The sequence below is a fragment of the Ceratotherium simum genome, chromosome 6, assembly GCF_057802395.1.
Source record: "Ceratotherium simum simum isolate JZ-2026a chromosome 6, ASM5780239v1, whole genome shotgun sequence".
In the NCBI taxonomy this organism is placed as follows: domain Eukaryota; kingdom Metazoa; phylum Chordata; class Mammalia; order Perissodactyla; family Rhinocerotidae; genus Ceratotherium; species Ceratotherium simum.
In genome coordinates, this window is record NC_141905.1 from 15,424,759 (window position 1) to 15,448,660 (window position 23,902).

Here is a 23,902-nt window from a genome sequence, read left to right on the forward strand (position 1 = left end):
CAACCATTTAACCTGCTGATACAGGTTTGATTTTAATCACTTAAAGTAGAACAATGTTTTGATCTCAGTCGCTAATGATGATGGACTAATCTTTAGAAGAGCAGAGAGGCAGTGTTGGTTTGCATGTGGACAAGCAACAGATTTTACATTGCCTCTTCATTGGTCTCAGTTCGTACATTTTACTTTCTCATAGTGCCTATTTTATAAACAGTAAGTCTAATCTTGACATTGCTTTGTTACCCATAATCATTTTATCAATTGAATTCCTCTTGCATCTACCTTAAACTTTCTGTAGGAATTATGTGCAGACCTCTGACTCACCCTAAATTCAAATACTCTAAAATAAGCATTTACTGCTACAGAAATCAGTGGCCTTGAGACTGATATCAAGTTAATTTCAACACCATTTGTTTTTCTTTGTTTTTTGCCTTAACCTTCGTGCTGTGTTCAGATTTCATAATGTTAATTATCTGGTAATGCTTTCAGCTAGTAGAGCTAGATATTTATTATGCTGAAGAAAACTGCCAGATGTAAGTCAACATCAATCCTTTCAGTTACAGGATATGACCACACTGGTTAAGAAAGCAATCACTGGTGAAGGGGTAGTGTCTCTATAAATTAGTGTCTTTAGGTAATTTACTGGCTAATTCTTTTTAAGTCCCTGGTAAGTTTATGCAATGCCTGCAGAAAAAACAGTGGTAGAGCACAGAAGATTCTGAGCTCAAGAGAACAGGGAACAGTAGTTTTGTGCACCACTGTGTATATATCCCCAGCTCCTAGCACAGTGCTGGCAAAAAACACGTGCTCAATGCTTGTTAGCTACTGTATTGTAAGAGGCACTTAATAAATACTTGTTGAATGTGAAGTGGGTTTAAAAAAGAAGAGGCCAGTGTAGGAGAGAGAGCTTAGAAAGGCCTTAATAATAGCTAAAAGTTGTTGTTGCCTCAAATTTCCTCATTCTGGGCTAGACAAAGTCATTCTTCATGGCAAGCACTGAGAACACCCAGTAAGTAGGACTTAATGTTGGTATGCTACCTCAATTTAACAATATATATAGACGACATAACATAAATGATAGTAAGATGCATTTTAACAAGGCCAGTGTTACATAAGCCATTTTGCATTTCAGTTTTTGTGGCAGTCATGTCAGCTACCAGCTCCTTACTTCCAGTAAGTGGATATCTCCATCAATTTCCAGCATGTCAATATTGCTCAGCTCTTTAAATCTGTGTTTGTACTCCAGGCTGTGTACGCCATTTACCGCAACCTTGAATTCTCTAACATCACAATAAATTATCATCTGGAAAGAAAGGACACACAACATTAGTGTTTCCCCTTGGTTTAAAATTTTGTTTCTTGTACTCTGAGTGTCAAAAAGTAAACCATTTGGTTTACTTGATACATAGAGAAGTTTTCCCAGCCTGCTGCTTTAACTTCCCTCTTGTGATTTCTCAGACCCTAATCTAACTAAGGTGTATCAGGTACTGGCACCTTCTGCCTTGTCCTGAGAGGAAGTGACTCTCAACATGCATGGAACCTCACACTGTCCCCAGGGCCTGGCTAGCCCTCCCTTCCTCACACGCTCCCTCTCCTGCTCCTCGCTCCTGGGGAAGTGGAAAGCTGCCCCTCCCCACTGATGTCTGAGAACTCTAATGAAGCAGGAAAATTGCTGACTGACCCTGATTCACGGAAGAGCTGACTCCAACTAACAGGCTGGGAACCAATGGACTTGCATCCTGACTTTTCTGCCTCAAATTCTAGGGTCTTGGACAAATCAGACTATGAAATTTCAGAAGTTTAGAGCACTTGCTAGTGACTGCCCAGCTGCGTGGTGACCCTCATTTCCATCCCAGCTCAGCACATCTTGGCCTCAGTCTGTTTCCCAAAAGCTCTTCAAAGTTCAATATTCTATGAATCTATGGAGGAATCAGCATTCTGGCAGAGATTCAGTTCAGATGCATCACTGGTGTTAGCACTTCAGGGTTGTCTTTGCCTAAAACTCAAAGCAGTAACAAACAAAAGAAACTACTATCCTCTTAAATCACTACACCTAAACCTCATACTTCTGAAAGCACGTTCCCAGTGCCAGTCTGGCCACTGAGTCTACCATCTGTTTCCCACCCACAAGGAAAAGGCCAGTCTGGTGAACCTGCACTGTGTTCTCCCCTATGCTCCTTGCCTCCATCAAGGCTTCAGAAGAGCAGGGAGGAGCAGCACAGCCTTGCTGCTAACCTGGCCCCATCCCCAGAGGTAGACTGAGGTATAAAATCTGAATCTGCAAAGAAGCAAACTGAGTGTCTATCTTTTGACAGGACTAGTGGAAATGGCTGCTGGGGGAAATTAGGAAGAGGGGGAAATCCCATGGACAACAGAGCTGACAGAAAGCTCTAGGGCTACATAGAGAATTGGCGAAAATATCCATAACCTGGGATTATATCCCCACAACACTGGTGGAAACCCCAGTTTCAACCAGGTGGAAGGGACCTTTGGTAATGAACGTACATGTAACAAAATCTCAAAAGAACACAAAACATACAGCTTCCTGCTCAGAAGGGAGAACAAGCTGGCATTAGATGGATACAGTGGAAAAAGAGTCAATCAGTTACCTATATTGTATCAGAGCAAGTGCAGAGGCAATGCATTATGAATAAATGGAAAAGAGATGGCATGCAGCCAATGAACATACTATTGCAAAAGAATAAAAATACATAACATGCAAAAAAAAAACACCCAACTTAGAGGAAAACGTGGAACAACAAAATCTCTCACAACCATCTGACATTATAGAATAGCTGGTAAGAACATGAATTTGATCAGAAGAGTTCACAGATGAAATTACAAAACTGAAAGATATTTTTTAAAAGACTAGCTGGAACCAATAAGTGAATCTGAAACAGCAAGGAACAAAAGATACTGTTTAAAATCAGAGTAATGGCATAATGGAAAGATCTGAGAATCTCAATGAAAGCATATTAAAAAGGCAGGAGTTTGAAGCAATTGGAAAAAATCTATCACTACAGAAAACAGACAACAATGATCCAACACAAGGATAATTACTGTTCCTGAAGTGGAAAACCAGCAAAAGGAAAAATGATTATTTAAAGGAATTTATTATTATTATTGTCCTTTTTAATTTTAATACAGTAATTCCAAACTTGGGGCTCAGATAAGTCAAAAAACAAGTTATGTCACTGGTTTCCTATCACCAACCACAAGGATCAACTTCCTCCTGGAGCATTCACCTCTATCTCCCTCCAGTGAACCCCAAGACACCCGTTATACCTTGACTCCTGCCAAGTCACCAAACCCTTGTGCTGCCCTTCTCACCTCCAAAGACCTGTTCAGATCATCCCCTAAATCTGGAAAACCCAACTTTACTTTCAACCTCCCATATCCTTCTGAATTTCAAACCAATATCCAGTTTCCAAGGAACCTATGATTAGCTCACATCTGTCTGTTACTCCACATACCAGGATATGCATTAGACTGAAACTTGTGAATAAATATTAATGTCAAATCACCATCTTCTATTCAGCCTTGATGTTCATACTTTTAACAACTAGTTCTGATAAGTCCTCAAGAACTCAAATGGTCCAGAGCATGTGACAGTTTAAAATGTTGTAGAAGTATAACCTAAATCAATGACCCTAAATGACCATGTGAAGCAGTGAGTCACCTAAGCTAGTGAGTGAACCTAGTCAACCACTCAGCATCCGCAAGTCAAGGAGATTATTCTCTGCTCAGCATCCAGATTGTGTTACGTGAGAAAGGTGGTGGTATCATAATATTCACATATTTGGGGACTCAGGACTACATGCCTTCAAGTTCCAATGATCTAAACATATCTTTCCTTGGATCTATACAAACAGGACTACCTCCTTGGAAGACAGGACTGCCACCTAAAACTGTGTATAACCAAGATGGGAGACGACGGACAATACAGGCAGCTTTATGGTTCCTATGTCCTCAGGTTCACTTAGGATTAAACATGTTACTCCAAGTCCTGAGATAAGGTTCCTGTCAAAATTCCTATTAACTAATAGGGGGCTACACAGTAATTTTCAGTATGACAACAAATGTCAAATAATTTGACACACAAATAACATGGTACTCTACTGGCTTTGCCATTTTTACTGACTGTGTTATAAAAGGGGGCCTTCAAAATACAACCTCCAAATAAACAAACAAAAACCACACACAACCTACACATATTAAGTTAGGACTTGATTTAAATGGACCATTTATCCTACCCCTGATCCCAGGATTCTTTTTCCTGTCCCATTTTCAAAAAAAGATAATCTCACCTCAAAGTACATCCCAGGACTAAATGGGAAAGAGGTAATATTTCTCTCTTCTTCTCCCCAGGACTCCTGAAGAAAAGAATTTCTTACAAATGCTTTGGTATTCAGGCGTGGGTTCAAGTGGAGAGCAATATCCTTTGATTTTCCTGATTTTAGATCAATATTAAAGCTTTTGAGAGAATAAAAAAAAACCTAATTAACCAAGAGAGTAGTGCAGTTTCTGCAATTTTATCAATCAGAACTGAACTCTGATTATAACTACAGAAAACGTACGCACACTGACATAGAAACGGAGATGAAAGTGAAATTTTAAATTCTGAGTTAGCATTCCATTGATGTAAGTGTGTTATTTGCAAAATAAAAATAGAAAAACTTGAAAATCAATGTTGAGACTACAGATCTGGCTGGGAAGGAACTGAAGGGTGAGAGTAAGTAAACCAGATGCTGACTTCAGGCTGCAGGAGTACGGGATCCTTTCAAGCAGATATTCTCTTGTAACATTTATACATTTTTGCATTCTTGAAAATATACTGCTTTCTAGAAAATAGCTCTAATCTCAAGCTTTTTCAGAAATCTGAACATCTCTGGAGAAGGTTCTTAAAGCAGAATTTTGTAAGTCACATGACAAGAGGAGCCCTAACAAAAGTTACCTGATCTCACAGGGCTGCCCTGGAGTTCTACAAGGTGAGGGTGGGCCTCGTGGACAAAAATGCCACCCTCTTGTCGGCGACAAAAAACCTAGGTCAGAACACTGGAATTTAGTCCTGGTTCTGCCACCAACTAGCATTAGCAGTCTAACTTCCTCTTGCTTTAATATAATCATCTTTCAAATGAGGATTATGACACTAGCCCTATTTATATTTATATCTCACAAGACTGTTATGGAGTATAAGGCAATAAGAGACACACAGGGAAAGCATTGACACTATTACTGATAACTTACTGATACTGACCCTTTGGCATTTGTATTCACTTCTCCTTTAATGACAACAGTTCGTCCAGGGCCCATTGAGGAGTTCAACCTTGCAACAAATGGCAGAGTCTGAAAAGAAACCATAGTCAGCACTAGGAAGCCTGCACAAAGGGATCTCATGGGAAAACTGTCCAACGACCCTGGGGAATGTTTAAAGGTCATGACTCGAAAGCCCATGAAGGGACAGACTAAGTCTGCCTTGGTCCCAGATGGGTCCTCAGCAGTCAGCACTGTGCCTGGCTCACAGCAAGCGCTCATCGAGTACTTTCTAGACACTGAAATGAATGGACGTGGAGTGGGACCTGACATCCTCTGTATGAGTAAAACTCACTCTGAGAAAGGCACCCGTACTTGGGCTCTGAAGCAGTGCTCCATGTTCTACCTGAAGGGGAAACAGCCAAGATGCAAGGAGTTAAGGAAATACATACTAATGGCTCAGAGACTTGATGCCTGGTTGACGGATATCTGTCCAGGGCCAGCATATAAAGGCAAAGTGGCTGCTTTAGGCTTCTACTGAGGGTAGGGTTACACATACCAGTTAATTAAAACTTAATTTGTTTTTACAGAATTAAGAAAATTTTTGGCTTTTCAAACCTTTGACAAACAGTTGGTAGGTAGTATTTTGGCGCAAGTCAAAGTGTGATTGGCAGTCGAAACTTTGCTCTTGGTGTAGACAGTTCTGGGTACGATTTTAGAATTGTCTCCTTCTCTATTACTAAGCTGTAGGGAAACAGTTCTGCAATAAGGTATGGAATGAATGAAGCTGATTTCCAAGGTTCAACTATTCATTGACTGGGCAATTTTATAAAATGTTCCACTTGTTATAACCTAGGCAAAAATATTTACAAACTGTGACATGCCAGACTTTTGTACCTATTGCAAGAGAAAGATAACATGAGAATGTGTGAAAAGAAAGAAATACATTTTATAATATGAGCAGTCAGATCTCACTGGTTGTACTGGCCAGAACCTAGGCCTGCCCTGCCCTGGGTGTGACATCCAGGTGCCAGTGCTTTCTGATGGCGTGGGATACAACAGTAAAGCGCTACTCAGTCCAACAGTCCTGCTGCTCTGAATCCTGTGTCCTCCACCATAAGTTAATCGTTTTCAGAGGACTACATGTGAGCTTCAAATACGTTTTATTTGTTCTTTCCAGGGTGCTCCCAAAACGCTGAGATTATATTCTACCTATGAGGTACGAATGTGCTGGGATCACTAAGACTCACTTTCTCCACTAGTAACAGCAAAACTCCAGGTTTAAACTGCATTTGTTCCCATGAGGGAGAAGATACATGTGGAAGTTCTTTTGCCAATGCACTGATTATGTTCAATATCTAGAAACACCTCACAACAGTACTATTCAACAGTTAAGAGTGAGAGAGTTCTTTTTATGTGAGAATGGTGGGCAGTGGTCAGACACACAGAGTTTAAGCATCAGCACAACTTACAGTGCCTGGCACCACAGAAGTATATGCCTCAATTTTCTTTTCTTTTTTCTTTTTATAATTTTATTTATTTATTTTTTCCCCCCCAAAGCCCCAGTAGACAGTTGTATGTCATAGCTGCACATCCTCCTAGTCGCTGTATGTGGGACGCGGCCTCAGCACGGCCAGAGAAGTGGTGTGTCAGTGTGCGCCTGGGATTCGAACCCGGGCCGCCAGCAGCAGAGCGCGCGCACTTAACCGCTAAGCCACGGGGCTGGCCCTATGCCTCAATTTTCAAATGATTACTTCCAGGCTATTAATATTAAAAACAATTTTTCATATTAAAAACACTTTAAAAAAACTCAGCCTGCTTGTCACCTGATTTACATGGCAATTAAAAGAGTATTTTAAAACTAGTAGTTCATTAAAAGATTTAATATTTACATTTTCTCTACTTATCGCTGTCAGTTCCAGAGTAGATGCTTGGTTACTTCTTAAATCCTGAAGAAAAGATAAGATTAACTTTTAACATGCACCAGATTTCTATAACCTAATTGACTGACATATCAAAAAAATTATAAATGGTACTACACATGAAAACATGCTTGAAAATTATGATCTAAAAATGCACTTAACATTAGGGTATTAGGGTTCTTTTCTCTCTTATCAAATTGGCAAACATTAAAGAGAATAAGGACTAATGTCAAGAAGAATGTGAGCAAATGGGCCCAGTTGTTGATACCGCAAATTGTTTTCATCTTTTTGGAGAGCCAGTTAGCAGTATCAATCATAAATTAAAGGGCAATACCCTTTGACTGAGACATTCCACTTCTAGGAAATTATCTCAGAAAAATACTCCACTGTACTCCTATGTCAAGGAAATATACCCTATCTAGCTAAAAAGGGCTTCTTGTTTGTTTGTTTTGGGTTTTTTGTTAGAACCATATTAGCTTTGAGATCCTACAGACAATAAAGCCCTGGTCAATAAATAGCATCCTACTAATCTAAAAGACTTACTTCTGAGAAATTAATACACTAATGAGGGAGATATTTACATTATCTTTATCTTAATAGAAGATGTTAATTAAAGATGTCTTCTACCATTTCATCAGAAAACATCATCAAAGAAGACCTCAGGCTATGGAAGGGCACTCACCGAACTGAAGCTAAAGCCAATGGAGTGAATATTCACTTTGCCATAAATGCCCAGAGTGTCTATCTTCTCTGGGCTAATCCTGTGGGCATAGAGCAGTATATGTTTTCCATTTACAGCCACCTAGACAGACACAGAAGACAGTAACCCCCGCAAAAAAAAAAAACAGTTAATAAATTAATTTTATTAATTTATCCAAATTTAAATCTGTTTACTTGGGTTTAATTTTATACCTTTTCCCATAGGTTTTCAAACTACACATCTGACCAAATTGTGACTGAAAGTATCCACAACACCAGCAGTGTTTCTTGAGTACCTGATCTAACACAATGCACCCTCTCTCCAGACAAATTATGCATTCGTGAACATATGTACGCATACACGTGTGTACCTACGCATATATATGAGGGTTCAAAGGCTCCCCGATGCCCTGGAGGCCTGTGAACCCAGGTCAGAGACCTGCCCTGCAAGCTCACCACCCCACTGTCCTCGAGGACCACACTCTAAGCAAGACCTAATGCTTGCATGTGGCAGACATTCAATGATTATTGGTTGAATCTGCTGGATGAATGAACATGGGCAAGTTACCTGACTTATCTGAGATTCCTATCTGTAAGCAGGACAGAGCTCTCCCTCAAAGGGCTGCTGTTGTGAGGAGATGACAAAGTCACTTCTGTGAGTCTCCTAGCACAGAGCCTGACACAGAGCAGGTCTCCAGTACACGCAGCTCCTTGTCCCTCCCTCCCAAATGCCAGGTGCTGTGTTAGGGAATGTTGGGAAAACACGAGCAGAATACGATATGGTCTCTGACCTCAAAGAGCTTAAAGTCCCATTGGTGGGCAAAATAAACACAGGAAAAAACCAAAGCACAACAGTACAGGAACAAGTCTTAAAAAGAATGACAGAGGGGCCGGCCCGGTGGCGCAAGTGGTTAAGGGCGCGCGCTCCACTGCAGCGGCCCGGGGTTTGCTGGTTTGGACCCTGGGCGCGCACGAACGCACCACTTGGAAAGCCATGCTGTGGCGGCGTCCCATATAAAGTGGAGGAAGATGGGCATGGATGTTAGCCCAGGGCCAGTCTTCCTCAGCAAAAAGAGGAGGATTGGCAGATGTTAGCTCAGGGCTGATCTCCTCACAAAAAAAAAGAAAGAATGATAGAGACACGAGTGCTCAAAAGACCAGAGAAGGGAGGGATGAATGGAGCTCAGGAGATTTCAGGGAGATGTTCTGGTGGGAGCAGCGTCCTTAAGGACAGAGAGGATCTGCACCAGAGCTAACAGGGTTTTCACTCCGAGCAGTTTAGAGCTCTAGTCTGGGAGGCTCTACAGGCTTGAGGGCAAGCAGGTGGAAGAGCCTCTTGGACAAAATTCCACCTGCCACATCTGCACCAGGACGAAACGCTCCACAAAGCCAGTGAGAGCGTTCACGACACGCAGGCTTTCTAAGATCTCCTTTGGGTCTAAAATCTCATGATCCTAAAGAACTATCTTGTGGCAGGACTTAATTTTACAAAACCTTTCTGACTTCTACACTAGGATTCCCCATCTGTCTATTAGTTCCAGACTTCCCCACACTTTGGGTCATGGAGGTTATAATTCACGGTCCCCTAACTAATATAATACTGTGCCAGTTCAGAACTAAGCTCAGCCCTACGAGGAGAAATACGACCTAAGGAAAAGATCTGGCCATACTGGAACCTGTATTCCGCAAGGCAGCATTGGTGGGAGACAGCAGCTGTGCCCCACCTCACATTTAGGTACCTCCCTATCCCCTACCTTTGGAGAAAAATTATAAAGCCAAACTCTTTCTCTGGATTTAAGAAATGTAATGTGAAAAGCTTGCTTGTGGGTTTATTCTCATTAATGAGGATTTGACCTTCATTCTCCAAAACCTACCTGGAATTTGTCTTTCAGCACCATAAGCACAATTTCAAAAGATCTTTCTTTTTTGAAAGGCATGTCATAGGTGATCTCTTCCCATCCCCATTTTTCACTTTTCAGAGTATTGCAAACAATGCAGTTGGTCCTTTTGAAACGTGGATTGAAATGAAAGGCAACATCAGCTCGAGGCTTCACACTGCTGCCACACTGTAAGTCCACCTGGAATCTACACAAGGAAAGAAACAGGGGCCACATAAGTACTCAGACAGGAAGGCTGCAGGTAAAGGCGCAGCAAGCACAAAAGTCCAGGCTGAGTGACATATGACTGATCCTTTGTTCATTCACCCACGTGGCCTAAATACCTAGTTGCCTAATCTTCCTTTCCCTCTTCCTTAGTAACAGAGCCTCTGAGCTGTTGCTGGGGCCTATCCGGCCAGAATAGGAGCCTGTTTTCCAGCCTCCCTTGCAGCTAGGCATGCTCATGTGCTTAAAGCTCTGCCAAGGAGGTGGGAGTGAAGTGTTCAGGGAAAACTACTGGAAATGGCCTTAAAAGTCAGCTGGCATCTGCCTTTTGTGCACTCCCTGCCCACTCCCCTCAAACACCACATGCACCCACCTAGCTACCCAAAACATGGATGTGAGGGCTGGAGTTCTAGTTTCTAAGAATCACAAGAGAGAGAACCTCACCCTAGGGACAGCAGAGTGGTGACCAGAAGAGACCTATGTCTCTAACAACTTTATGGAGTTGTCTTAAAGGTTGGGCTGGGCTGTCTCCTTGAGACTTAATTTTCACATCTTATTTAAACCACTACTATTTGGGCATCAGCCACATAGAGCTGAATCCAACTCTAACTGATAAAGCCTAGTCCAGAGTTTGTATCCAAAGCAAGCATTTGATAAAACCGCCCAGAACAGATCTTAAGAGATGCTGTGGGAATGTTATACTGTAACTAGACTTTGTCCCTGTCATCTGATCACAATTCCCTTCTTTATATATCTGATTCTTTATATGGAAATCAGACATAGCAATAAAATAAAAAATCCAAATAACTTTTATTTCAGCCATTCATTCCAATATCCTAAGCACCTTGTCCAGGGCTGTTGATAAAAGCAAAAGCAGGCCTCAAAGTATCAAAAATGGTCTCTCCCATATTATTTTTTGTTGTTGTTCCACAATCACAAAAAGACAGTTTATTCACATTCTTTTTTCATCTAACACAATGATTTTACCTGTCTGAGTCATTAGGAACATGCCCACGTACTACAATCAAAGTTCCAGGATCCAACTGGTCAGGAATGGTCCCAACATAGGGGATTATCTAGGAAAAATAATTTCAACAAATGTACATTTACATAAACAACATTGAAAGACTACATTTTTAAAAGCTAGCATTTTCCAAGTTGTCCTCACCATTCAAACAGCTACAAGGGAACGACATGGCCACAACATTCACAACATCTGCAAATCACACTGAGTTCTTTGGAAAGACACAAGATAAACACTATTTACAGTATTTGGCTGAGGGTTTTGTAAAATAAAACTTCCACTTAATAGGTTAATTCTGATAATAGAAAAGACAACTTGTTGCAATGTCATGGCCCCCTCCCTTTTTCCTAATGTTCCACTGACAATCTCAACAGCAGGATCAAGACCACGCTAGGCCCTACACCAATGCTATCAGTGTATGACAAACACTCACTGCCTGTGGAGGGGCCTCCAAATTCAGGCACTCCTCCACCCTAGGATTCAAGCGCCTAATCTTCCCTGCTGGGCTTCCAGACTACAACCCACACCATGGTGGAACTCAGAGAACTGCATGATCTTAAGAAGGAGCTCTGGGTGCCTATGGATCTCTCAAGACACAGCATCCACCTACCCTGGCTTGGTCAGGTCTGCAAGCCTGGGCTCCAACAGGTAGTCCTGCACAGTATTCAGGTCTCAACCTGCCCGCTCATCAGCTGGAACCCAGTCTTTTTGTCTGGGGCCTGACATACTTTCAGATCCTGTCACTCCCTTTGTCCAGAGGTGACTACACTGTCCTCCCCATCCACTGACTGGGGACTAGGGCTATGTGGCTCCACCTCCTGCATCACAACCATCTCCCTCCTCCACTTGGGAGCATCAGAACCAGGCCAAGCAGGCCAGATATCATTCTGCCTTATGCCAAGCTCACCCAAGTTATGACATACATGCTAAGATCTATCCAAGGTAGCTCTAAGCAGCAAGAAATAAGAAATAAAACAAGAGGCCACATAAGAGTAGTTGTAAATTGGTGGCTCATAAGGTGAAAAATCTCAATTCAAACACAGTCTCCTCTGTGGAGCCTTTTTTAGACTCCCTAGACCAACTGAGTTAGCCCCTCTCTGAGGGTCCATCACAGCACTTTGTATTCTGGTCCTCTGCACATACTTCTTCCTAGATTGTGAGTTGCATGGGGCTGGACGGGGTCATTACCTTCACATCCCCAGCACAGAGATCAAGAGAGGATCAGTGATTACACAGTGACTGAATGAGCTCTCACCAGCCCGGAAATTGGGCTCTGGTACGCCTCACTCAAGCAGAGGAGCAGCAACTAAGCAGCTGCTGAACAGCAAGTGCCGTTGCCTTAAGCAATAAGAAGAGAAATCACCGAAGCCAGTTATCATCTGGTATCATGGCAACTGCTGAGGGCAGGGTGGGTAGGATGAACAGAGCCCATCAGACCAGAAAGTGAAAAACAACAGAGGTACAGACTGTGGCTACGGCTACACATCGGAGTGGTTGGTTTTGTGTACAGAGAATGTGGAAGGAATTACACCTCTACGCTGATCTTTTGGGCCATAGCCGACTTCAGGAAAAGATAGCAGCATCTTCCGTAGCATAAATCTTAATAAAATGAAAACAGTTTTTGTAACTTCAAATTTCATATATGTTCAAATTATATTTATGCAGAATATTTAATAACACAAATTGTCAGTGATATAAATATCAGTGAAAAAGTAACCTACAAAAGTATATACACTATGATCTTAACTAAGTTAATAATAAATATAAACATTAAGAAGAAAAAACACTGTAAAGAAATAAGCCAAAAATGTGACGACAGTTTTCTTGGGAGATGGGATTTTAATTTTCTTCTTCATACATTTTTATATTTGATAGATTTCTATACTAAGCATTTATATTTTTTATAACCACAAACACATTTTTTATTATATATTTAATTTTAGGATTGGAAAGAGCTTTGTGAGACCAATAATCTATTCCATCACTGCTAATAAGTTGTTCACAACTGTTAATAAATTGTGCCAGTCTGAGAAACAACTGTGCTGAAAATTTTGACCATGTGCTGTTAGTCATCCAGATTAATGCTCTCCTACTTAGGAAAGTACCCTCAATTGTATTAGTAACACTCAACTTTTTGGACCACGTGAGTGCATAAAATGCCCTGCAGCCCGCTCATTTAACCCACAACTGTCTGCTCCTGTGAAAAGGGAGAAGAAAAGCATTGTTTCCTAGGCAACTAAAAGCTTTGATGCTTTGATGTTTCACAATTCATTTATGTAAAAAATTAAAATACAAAGATGATCACATTGGAGACAATACAGTAAGCTTAAGCCCTAGTTAGGTTTGGTGTTACTTGCCAAAACATCCTAGCTGATTCATATTGCTTTGCCTTTTTTATGATTACTCATTAAATGTCTGCTGTACGCAAAAGTCTCTATTAGGCAGACTGCAGCTAAAAACAAGTATGAGAGTCCTGTCCATGAGGAGCTGATAGTACAGCTGGGAAGAAGTCAGATACTCATGGAAAGATAATTAGACTGGAAATGTGATACTTTGTTTGGCTGTTCAAAATCGGAATCTCCTTCCATACCCGGAAAATCCTCTACCTTATGAACATTAGACCTCACCTAGACTGCAACATATAACAAAACTCGATCTATCAGTAGCCCCAGCTCAGATTCTAAGTTAGAACTAGTGACAAGACGACGACGAATCATGCAGTATTCACTCCGGCAAAAGGGCAACAGCTACGTCCAGGGTCATAGGCATTGGTGGCATTGGTGGTGTTGCTAGTGCAAAAAGTACCATCTGTGTCCAGTGGTGGCAACAGATGTCTCTTTGTGGGAACAGTCCCACAGCATGATTTTGGGTGTTGTCTGTGACTACGCAGTCACCAAGCCTGGTTCTTCAGTCCTGCTAGAGATTCTGAGAACTACTCAATATCATTTAATAAATTCCTTTTCTGCTCAAATTAGAGACTGGCTTCTGTGCTTGCAACTATAAACACTGACTAATTCAATATCTAAAAATATGGGGCAGAAAGTAAATGTCAAATAAATGCTTCAGAAAAATGTATAAACAATTCTAACTGGGGTGACCAAAGAAAGTTTATGAAGGAGGTGTGATCTCAGCTGGGAAGAATGTTAGGCAGAGAGGAGGAGGAAGCCCGTCAGGTGGAAATGTCAGTTGACAAAAGCAGAGAGGCAGGAAAAGACAGAACATATCTGGGAAACAGCAAGTAGTAAGGGAGCAGTTAAAGAAAGGCAGGATCAGTTCAGATTTTGGAATGACATAATGACAGCGGGGTTTGGGAACCACAGCCCAGTGGGGTTACAATACACTGGTGGGCAGGGGATCATCTGGGAGACTGACTACTTCCAGTAAGCCTCGTATAAGGAGATAAGGATTTAATCCAAGCTGATGGCAGCAGATATTGGCAGTGGGGGGATAGATACAACAGATATTTCAAAGGAAATTATCTACATAGGGCCACCATCTAAAATGGTAAAACTGAGAAGAAAATAGATTTCAGAAGGAAGGTAATGAGTTTAGTTTTCAAGACTTTTAGTGTGAAGAGTCAGTAGGACATGTAAGAGCAAATAAACTGAAAAGAATAGGAGATTCAGTGAATGGCCAGAACTCATACTTAAGAGAAGAGATGATTATTAAAGATATCAAAGTAGATAAACTGAGAGAGAGGAAAAGTCAGGGGCAAATCCTCAACGGTTTGTAAAATTAGGGACTGTGCAGAAAAGCGTCAACAAAGCAGATATCCTTGGAAGGCCTCCTTATAAGGCTGGCCCTTGGCTGCGGTCTAGGAACTTGGATTTTTTTTTTTTAAAGATTTTATTTATTCAGTTTTTTCCCCCCAAAGCCCCAGTAGATAGTTGTATGTCATAGGTTCACATCCTTCTAGTTGCTGTACGTGGGACTCGGCCTCACGTTGGATGGAGAAGTGGTGCCTCGGGGCGCTCCCGGGATCCGAACCCGGGCCGCCAGCATCAGAGCGCGCACACTTAACCGCTAAGCCACGGAGCCGGCCCTAGGAACTTGGATTTTGGGAGAGCACCCTTCCCTAACTGATAAAGGTGATTTACTGTACCTAAACTGTTTGTGCAAACAATTGGTTTATGTTAAACACTTGCTCTCCTCTTGGGAGTCTGGAGTTTTAGAACGTGTTAGGCAGAAGCTGTGCACATGACCAGCTCCTAGTAAAAACCCTAGGCAGCGAGTCTCTACTGAGCTTCCCTGGTAGACAACATTTCACACGTGTTGTCACAAATTGCTGCTGGAGGATTTAAGCACATCTTCTGTGACTCTGCTGGGAGAGGACCCTTGGAACCTTGCACCTAGTTTCCCCTGGACTTTGCCCCACATGCCCTTTCCCTTTGCAATTTTGCTCCATAGCCTTTCACTGAAATAAATCATAACCATAAGTATGACTCCATGCTGGTGAATCACCAAAACTGGGGCTGTGTTGGAGACCTGGACACAGAGGGTGAGAAGAGAAAGAACAGAGAAGAATCAGTTAGAGCAGGGCAGTCGTATCAAGGAAGTCAATTTCAATAAGGGGAGGGCTGTTAATTTCTTTAACACAGAAAAATAAGGAAGATCCAAAAAAATAATGAAATGGATATCATACCCTTTGACCCAGTGATTCCACTTTCACAGATTTTTCCTATAAAATACTGGCATATGTGCACAAAGATGCATATGCAAGGATGTACACCACAGCAGTGGATACAATCACAAAAGGAAACAGTCTTTTAACAGGGCATTAGTTAAATAAGTTATAGTGCATCCATACAATGGATAAGCAGCCATAAAATAAGTGAGGAAGTTCTAAATGTGCTGATATCTCCAAAATTCATTAAATGGGATAAAGCAGGTTACAGAACAGTTTATATACTATGATACATGCATAAAGAAACAGGATATACAAAAGGTGATACACGCAACACACACTCTTGGATATTCACATATATTCTCAGGAAGGATATACAAAAAACTAGTGAAAAATCATTGCCTTTAGGGAGGAGAACTGAGCAACAGGATAGAAGGAAAATTCATGTTTATTGAAACCCTTAAATACTGTTTGAATTTTTTAAATGATTTACACATATTATTTTTATATTTTAAAAATAATAAAAAGGAAAAGCCACTGGGTTTGACATAAATGAATTTTAAATTTTGAAGACATTATCTTCAAATTCTTGGGGGCTTGGTGCATAGGAGGAGGCAAAAGTTAACCAACAGAAGGGCACTGATGGAAAGCGAAAACCACAGGAGGGAAGCTGGTTCGGGAAAGAAGATGAGGGTTCAGTTTTGAACTCTGTCTTGAAGGGTTAGCAGGGCATCTAAGAGAGCCGGAGACTCACCTGCGGTGAAAGGCCAGAACTGTATACATAGTGTACACATATTCAGAAGGTCTAAAGGCGATCAGTAGAGACATGAAAGAAATAAAGAGAGAAGTTAAAGACAAGATTGGTAAAGACAAGAAAGAAATTAAGAGTGAAAAATCAGAAGGCAGAGCCAGGTGAGGAAATCAAGGCGGCAGAGACCGACTTCTCAGGAGGGTGGTCAGCAAAAGGACGAACAACGAGGGAACAAAAGCTGGGAGGGACGTCAGAGGTTAGAAGAGAAAGATTTTACTGTTTTGTGTTTTAAGATTAAATTGTAAGGTAGAAAGGAGGTCCTTAGAATGTTAAGGAGAAAAGGATAATGTGGAAGCAAGCTTCCTAAGGAAACCGGAACGATGAGCTTTTCAGCAGCAGGTGAGATTAATGTTAACAAGTGGTTTATTAACTCGGAGGAACAACCAATCTGTTTATTTTTATTTTATTTTGGGGTGGGGGTTAAGGAATACTAGCCCTGAGCTAACATCTGTTGCCAATCCTCCTCTTTTTGCTGAGGAAGACTGGCTCTGGGCTAACATCCGTGCCCATCTTCCTCTGCTTTATATGGGACGCCGCCACAGCATGGCTTGATAAGCGGTGTGTAGGTCCGTGCCAAGGATCTGAACCTGCGAATCCCGGGCCGCTGAAGTGGAGTGCGCAAACTTAACCACTACACCACCGGGCCGGCCCCCAATCTGTTTAATTTTTAAATAACTTCTTAGCTGATACTTAATCACATCTTAAGAACTCTATAAACAATAATAATAAAATATTTAGGTAGATATTGAGTTGCCAAACAACAGATTTCACTGAGGGCATTTCTGGTATGAAGTGAAGATACTGTCTTCCAAATTATTCACTCAATTTGAACGTTAAAAAAAAGTGAGTCTGACTTTTTTAAGTCTGGGATATTCTATCAATTAAACTACTCAACAAAATATATTAAATATGAAAAAAGTACACTAGGCCAGTTATACAACTTTATCTTTTCCAAGAAGAGTTAATATGGACAGAATCTGTCTATCACCAATGTGGACCAAAACTTTAGAAACATTAAGAAATAAAAATAAAAAGGTGGCAGTTCTGTGTGTTCATAATGCTGAATAAAGAATATAGGAGAAACTCAATAAACACTTCGCCATTGTTTGAACCGATCACTAACAAAATAACCATAATGGGAGAAAAGAGGTATAAGTCTTGCTTGTACAATAACCTAATTGATTAACTTAAACTTAGTTAGGGGCAGCCTCTTTTTTTTTTTCCCATTGTCTTCTGAACACTGGAAGGGCAACTAGCTACAAATGAGAGAAGAGCTTAAGAGCAATTCGGGCACCCAACACTATGAATATTTAACAATAATGAATATTCAACAACAATTTAAAGACATATCAAAATGTTATTTTGCCATTCAGTTCAGTCTTTCTACCTCTAACCTTTTCTGCTTGTGAGAACTGACTATGAAACAGAGAAACAAACAAAAAAAAAAGCTATTTGCCAAATTATTTTCCTTTGAAAACACATTATCATGAACTATCCTCGCAACAGCCCTGAGGCCATTTGGGAGCCCTGAATGCATTTACTGCTCTAAAGCAGCACCACTTCTTCAGGCCCTCTTCATCAGGAAATGAACATCAACTTATTTTGTTTCAACTCTATTGTTGAGGGTGCTAACCCCAGAAATTACAAGTATCATCAGAAAGCTAGCATCAAGACATGCAGGGATTTCAATCTATAAAATGATTTTCTAAATAACATTCAAATAAGGCAGCTGTGTGCATGAAGGGCAAAACTGAACAGCATAACTCGACCATCTGTTCCTCCTCCTGGCTTGAGACAAGATTACACATCAGTCCCCCTTGGCAGGCAGCCAATTATTATTATTTTTTTAATCTTTGCAGAAAGTCAGTCTACAACTTTGAGATGTTTTTGACTTTAAGATGCACAAAATCATTTAAAATGTCTCATTGAGCTGGCCCCGTGGCTTAGCGGTTGGGTGCGCGCGCTCCGCTACTGGCGGCCCAGGTTCGGATCCCGGGCGCACACCAACACACCGCTTCTCCGGCCATGCTGAGGCTGCGTCCCACATACAGCAACTAGAAGGATGTGCAACTATGACATACAACTATCTACTGGGGCTTTGTCGGGGGGGGGGGGAGGAGGAGTGGCAATAGATGTTAGCTCAGAGCCGGTCTTCCTCAGCAAAAAGAAGAGGATTAGCATGGATGTTAGCTCAGGGCTGATCTTCCTCACACACACAAAAAATAAATAAATAAATAAAATGTCTCATTGACTTCAAATTCAGTAAGTCTTCCTTTTTAAACCTACTACTATTGAAGGCTATCTCTTCGAAACTGAGTTTGCTTGATGTGGTGGCTATACCTCATTCTTGGACAATGACATTAAAATTTAGGGAAAAAAGAATTACAGCTACAAAGTAATAAAAAATTGAATCCACAAAGACTAATAAGACTGGTTTAGGGTCTTACTTCAAAGACTCCACCCTCCCTATTGCCCAAGAGTCTCCCAGAGGGTTTACAAAAGCAGCAGCAACTCTGTCTCTAAATTCAGGATTCGGCTTCAGATACCCGGGGAACTAGACATTTCTGAAGACTCTCATCACCACATAAAACTAAAACAAGTTCGCTACTTCGCAGGACATACACCGAAATTCCCAGCAATTACAGTCATTCAGGGGTTCTTGGACCAGCCTGAGACCCAGACAAGACCCTTAATTTTTCTCATTCTCCATCTCACTGCTAGCCTCTGACATTTTCCCTGCTCAAGTATCAAGCAGTATCTGCAAGGCAGAGGGAAAAGCAGAGACATTAACTTCTCATGAACAGGTCTAATTAAAAAAGAAAATTAAAAACTTGTAGAGTAAGAAATCCATTTTCCTTTGAAAATTATGTGTTATGATTATCCAAGCCTCCCCACCACCATCAAAGTCGGCATTCCCTCCACTTACTCCCCTGCTCTCCATTCATAACACCCTTCTCATCACCTCATGTGGTAATTGTGACCTCGTCCTCCACTAGACTAGAGCTTCAAGGGCCCTATGGGTTTTCTAGTCAGCACCCACCACAGTCCCTGCCCCCAGCAATGGATAACTACTATCCAACTGGGTCTGCTCTCAATCCTGCCACAGGTAAAAAGTGATTTTATAGAAATCAGTTACCGGGTTATAGATGACATTCTGTAGGTTGTTTAAGGACAACATCCTTCTTTTCCACCTTATTTTTGATTGGGGTCTCTCTTCTGTGTATGCTCTAAGATTTTCAGCGAGTTTTATTTAAAGGCTTCCCAGATCGAAAGTGAGGCACCTGCCCTGTGTAAAACCAAAATAGAGGGAAAGAAAAATAAGCATGTATCATTTTTCTTCATAACTACTTCCAAATTTACATTATAAATTATTTTACTGACATTTACCAAATAACAGGATGCTATTATAATCAAAGAACTGATCCCAATTCTTACCTAGCGGACTTATAGACTAAATAATTTTGGATTATAAGTGCAGGAAATATTGATTTAAAAATACATCAGGGCTGGCCCCGTGGCTTAGCAGTTAAGTGCACGCGCTCTGCTACTGGCGGCCCGGGTTCAGATCCCAGGCACGCACCAATGCACCGCTTGTCCGGCCATGCTGAGGCTGCGTCCCACATACAGCAACTAGAAGGATGTGCAACTATGACATACAACTATCTACTGGGGCTTTGGGGAGGAAAAAAAAAGGAGGAGGATTGGCAATAGATGTTAGCTCAGAGCCGGTCTTCCTCAGCAAAAAAAGAGGATTAGCATGGATGTTAGCTCAGGGCTGATCTTCCTCACACACACACACACACAAAATACATCAGTAGAAAATTTCTAACATGGAAATTACTAAAAATACTAAAATAAAATAATAGTAAATACTCCTGTACAACTATCAGAGATATTCATTTAACTTTTCCCATTGGTATAATGGGAATAACAATAGCATTCACCTCACAGGTTTGTTCTTAGGATTAAATGAATTAACAAAACAATGGAATAGTAAATGCTTTATAAGTTTGAGCTATTATTATTATTACTAGAAGGGACTGCTCTTCCTCCTCCAAATTAAACAAGTCGAAGGAAAAAAAAATCCAATCCCTTGAATATTAATGTTGCAGTTTTCTCTGTGGCTAAAAAAAAAAGTAGTGGAGGGGAGCATCAGCCACAGTTTTAAAGATAAAAGTAACATTAGTACATTTAATAGCTCCAAGTAAGACTTGATGATTTTAAGCAGAACTAAAAGAGAAACGAAACTATACCTGCCTACATTTTACTGCCGCCAGTTCTGTCATTATACTGTACAACAACACGCACTGACTACATCTATTACTTTGTCTCTACTAAGGACACAAACTGCATACCTCTTGGTTTACCACCTAAATGTAACCCCAATCTATGTCATTAACTTACACGTTAGTCAAAACTCTTCTGTTCCATAAAATTCAGGAAGTACAAACAAGAACAAATAGAAAGGACGCAGAGTTGCCACAGTCGCATTCATAATTTACATCGTGACCAGAGAGCGACCCAATTTAAGGCACAGGCTCGCATGAAACCAGTTATTCCCCGAGATATCCACAGGGACAAGCCCTGTTGTTATTAACACTTAATTCGTTTCACAAGAAGCCACCACTATGTTTTATGGACAATCAAAGGAATTCAGATGACTTGCGTTTCCTAATGTTTACCACTGCAGCCGGTGACTCGGCATCTCTAAAAAGGGCGTGTTCAGAGCCCGGGAGCGCAACGGAGGTCTGTCATTAAATTTAAAAAACCTGTCTAAAATATCGGGAAGGAAACGTCCCCAGATCGCTCGCTGTGAAGGTGGCGCTCGGCCCTGGGCTGGAAGGGAGCCGGTGACAAGGCAGCCCCGGTGGGGTGGGTTTGCAGCGGGGTCCCCCCAGTGCCAACAGCCGGACGCCAGCCGACTCCCCATAACGGCTCGGTCCCGGAGCGCCCCGCTCGCACGGGCAGCTTCCCCGCCACGCAGCCCCGACTCGGCCGCAGTGACGACCTGTGGGACAAGGTGACCGGAGACTGTCCCACCCATCAGACTCTGACTTGGGGCCAGCGATGTCCACATCCCCTCCTCGGCTGGCGCGCACAGCCCAGCAGCCAGCGCCCCCCGAGAAGACCGCCGTCGCCCGACTCACCCCGAGACTGGCGTCGCAGGCGCTGCACGCAGGAGGCTGTTTGTCCGCCGCGGCGCGTCGTCCGGGATCCCGGCCGGCGTCAGTGCGGGCCTACGGGAAGCGAGAGGAGTCAGTCCGCCTCCATTTCCCGGTCGCGCCTCCGGGCGTACCCGTTGGCCCCGTGTCTGCGTGTGGGGCGTGCTCGGGGGTCGGGGGAACTTGGGACCCGGCCGGCCCCTGGCCGCCGCCCAGCTCGGCCTCCTGGCGGCCTCTGGGGACTTCGACCGCGCCGGCTTGCTGCGGGACGAACAGACAGGGATGAGGGCAGAGAGTGTGTTTAAAAAAATTCTTGGGCGGTCCCGGCTGCCTCGGCCCTGTCGTCGGGGTGGGGGGAGGGAAATGGGAAGGAAGAAGGGGAAGCCTTGTGCTCCCTCGCCAGCGTGTCTCCGCCCGCCAGGTGTCCCTGCTGCGAGTCCAGGAGGGCGCGCGCTTAGAGCAGGGACCCCTCAGGGCCGGCGTATCACCGCACAGGCCCCCTGACCCGGCGGCGGCGCGAGGGGCCCACGCGGACAGAGACACCGTCTCTGGGCTGCCCTGGTCGCTCGGGTCGGTGGGGTCAGTGCCAGGGATTTCTCAGGGTTTGCTTCCTCGTCCACATGGATCAGATCCGAACAGTGCCACAAAAGATAACCCGACTTGGAGGCGCCCCCTTTTTGCCTCGCCTTTGGGTGTAAGTAGCGTGCTGGGGAAATGGGTTCAGTGCCCAGCCCCAAGGCCCCATCTAGTCATTCTAACTTGGACTTGCAGCCACTGTCGATTGTTCGCCAATTATTTTGTGTGTGGCTGTTTTCTCACTAAGTTATACACTTCCCTAGGAAAAAATGAAAAGACGGATCACAATTTTGAGCATATTGGATGTTCAATAAATACCCGACTTGTCAGTCAAGGGCGCACATTGACTGCTAGTTTGACCTATTGAGTATAAAAACGAGAGAAATACAAATTTATGTAAGCTACCTTGAACAGTTGGCTTTCTGTTAGGGACCACCAAGTTCTCATCTTCCTGTTTGTCCCTACTTGATTTTTACCCACGTTTGTTTTGAAAGACATGTTTTGGTGTCACTGGTATGGGCTTTCTCAAACTCTGTAGCTTTTGTTTTTATTATTTTTTATTTAAATTGAGGAATTTATTACACATACCATACCAGCGAACCCACGTTCTGATTCACTTATTACTTTCTCTCCTTTTCCCCCTATTTATTTTCCAAGTTTGATTCACTCTTCAGGATCCAACTTAAATAGCTGCATTTAACCTTTGACGTACACTACCTTGGATTTGTACTTGTCTTTCTGTGTGTTGTGTTTATCTAACTCGATTGTAAGTTGAGAGGAGGGACTTAACATATCCCCCAATGCCTAGTGTAATTCTTTGCATGAAGTAGACACTCTAAATATTAGGTCGAAATAATAGGTTACTGATAAAGTGAGGAGCAGTTGAATGTCTTCACAGTTTCCCCAGCGTTTAGTGCCTCTCTTTTGCAAAGTAAGTGGTATTTAGGTGCAAATAGGACTGAGTAAAAGGGCCAGAAATCCAGTGTTAGGGAAGTAATTGTAGATTAAAATATCCACAAAACCAGAGAACCTATTCTTAGAAATACACCGTCATTGATCCCTGTTTTGTTCAATGAGCCCAGTATGTTTTTTATATCATTTAAAATCAACCGATAGTAATATATGCCTGCCATCACAAGACATAGTGATAAGGAATACGAGTATACAACAGGCTTTGTCGGATTTGCCTCACGGGACCCTTCTAGATGCAGAGAAGATCATAAATATTTGGAGTCCCACCTCTCTTCCTTGGATTATTGCAATAACCTCCTAATTGGTCTCCTGCCTTTGCCCTTGCCCCCCTGCAATCTTTTTTCACACAGCAGCCAGAGAGATCATGACAAAACATAATTCAAACAATGTTACTCCTCTCCTAAAACTTTCCATTAGCTTTTGTTCATTCTTTGAGTAAAGATCCAAGAGCTTACAAGAGCACTTCGTGATCTGACCCCACCTGGATCTCTTGACTTCATTTCCTGCTACATTCGTCCTCCCTATTCTGCAGCAACCACTATGGGCTTCTTGGTATTCTTAGGACATGCTTGTCACACTCCCACCTCAGAACCTTTACATTTGGTGTTTTGTTTGCCTTCTTAAAGTCGACTCAAATATCAGTTCCAGTGAGGCCCTTCCTGGCCACCGTATTTAAAGTTGCAGACACCCTCCCAAAACACACATACACAATCCCTATCACTCTCCCTGGCTTTATTTCTCTCTACCACTTATCATAGTC

General features: G+C 42.3%; 1 protein-coding gene across 5 annotated transcripts; it reads right to left on the reverse strand.

The window, feature by feature from the left end:
• Positions 1-1,072: 1,072 nt before the first annotated feature.
• LGALS8 (galectin 8) lies at positions 1,073-21,883 on the reverse strand. Of its 5 annotated transcripts, none has more exons than XM_087431918.1 (10): positions 21,580-21,883; positions 19,569-19,713; positions 10,961-11,049; positions 9,746-9,956; positions 7,855-7,974; positions 7,143-7,199; positions 5,869-5,994; positions 5,255-5,343; positions 4,305-4,470; positions 1,073-1,300 (listed from the first exon to the last, which is right to left on the reverse strand). In XM_087431918.1, the coding sequence occupies exons 2-10, from the start codon at positions 19,608-19,610 to the stop codon at positions 1,151-1,153; spliced, it is 1,050 nt and encodes a 349-aa protein (XP_087288044.1). In that variant the 5' UTR covers positions 19,611-19,713; positions 21,580-21,883; the 3' UTR covers positions 1,073-1,150. The 5 variants fall into 5 exon arrangements, with proteins under 5 accessions (XP_087288044.1, XP_014644444.2, XP_087288045.1 ...); XM_014788958.2 differs by having other exon boundaries at positions 19,569-19,718; XM_087431919.1 differs by lacking the exon at positions 5,869-5,994 and adding an exon at positions 5,606-5,656 and having other exon boundaries at positions 19,569-19,718; positions 21,580-21,880.
• Between the last annotated feature and the right edge of the window lie 2,019 nt (positions 21,884-23,902).

Bases quoted from the DNA above. Each gene is read 5' to 3' on its own strand.
- LGALS8 (XM_087431918.1), bottom strand. From the start codon at position 19,610: ATGTTGTCCTTAAACAACCTACAGAATGTCATCTATAACCCG. The intron at 7,975-9,745 runs GTAGGTTTTGGA...GTGTCTGTCTAG, and splicing joins TGCTGAAAGACAAATTCCAG to GTGGCTGTAAATGGAAAACA. The intron at 4,471-5,254 runs GTCAGTATCAGT...TTCTCTCAAAAG, and splicing joins GTGAATACAAATGCCAAAGG to CTTTAATATTGATCTAAAAT.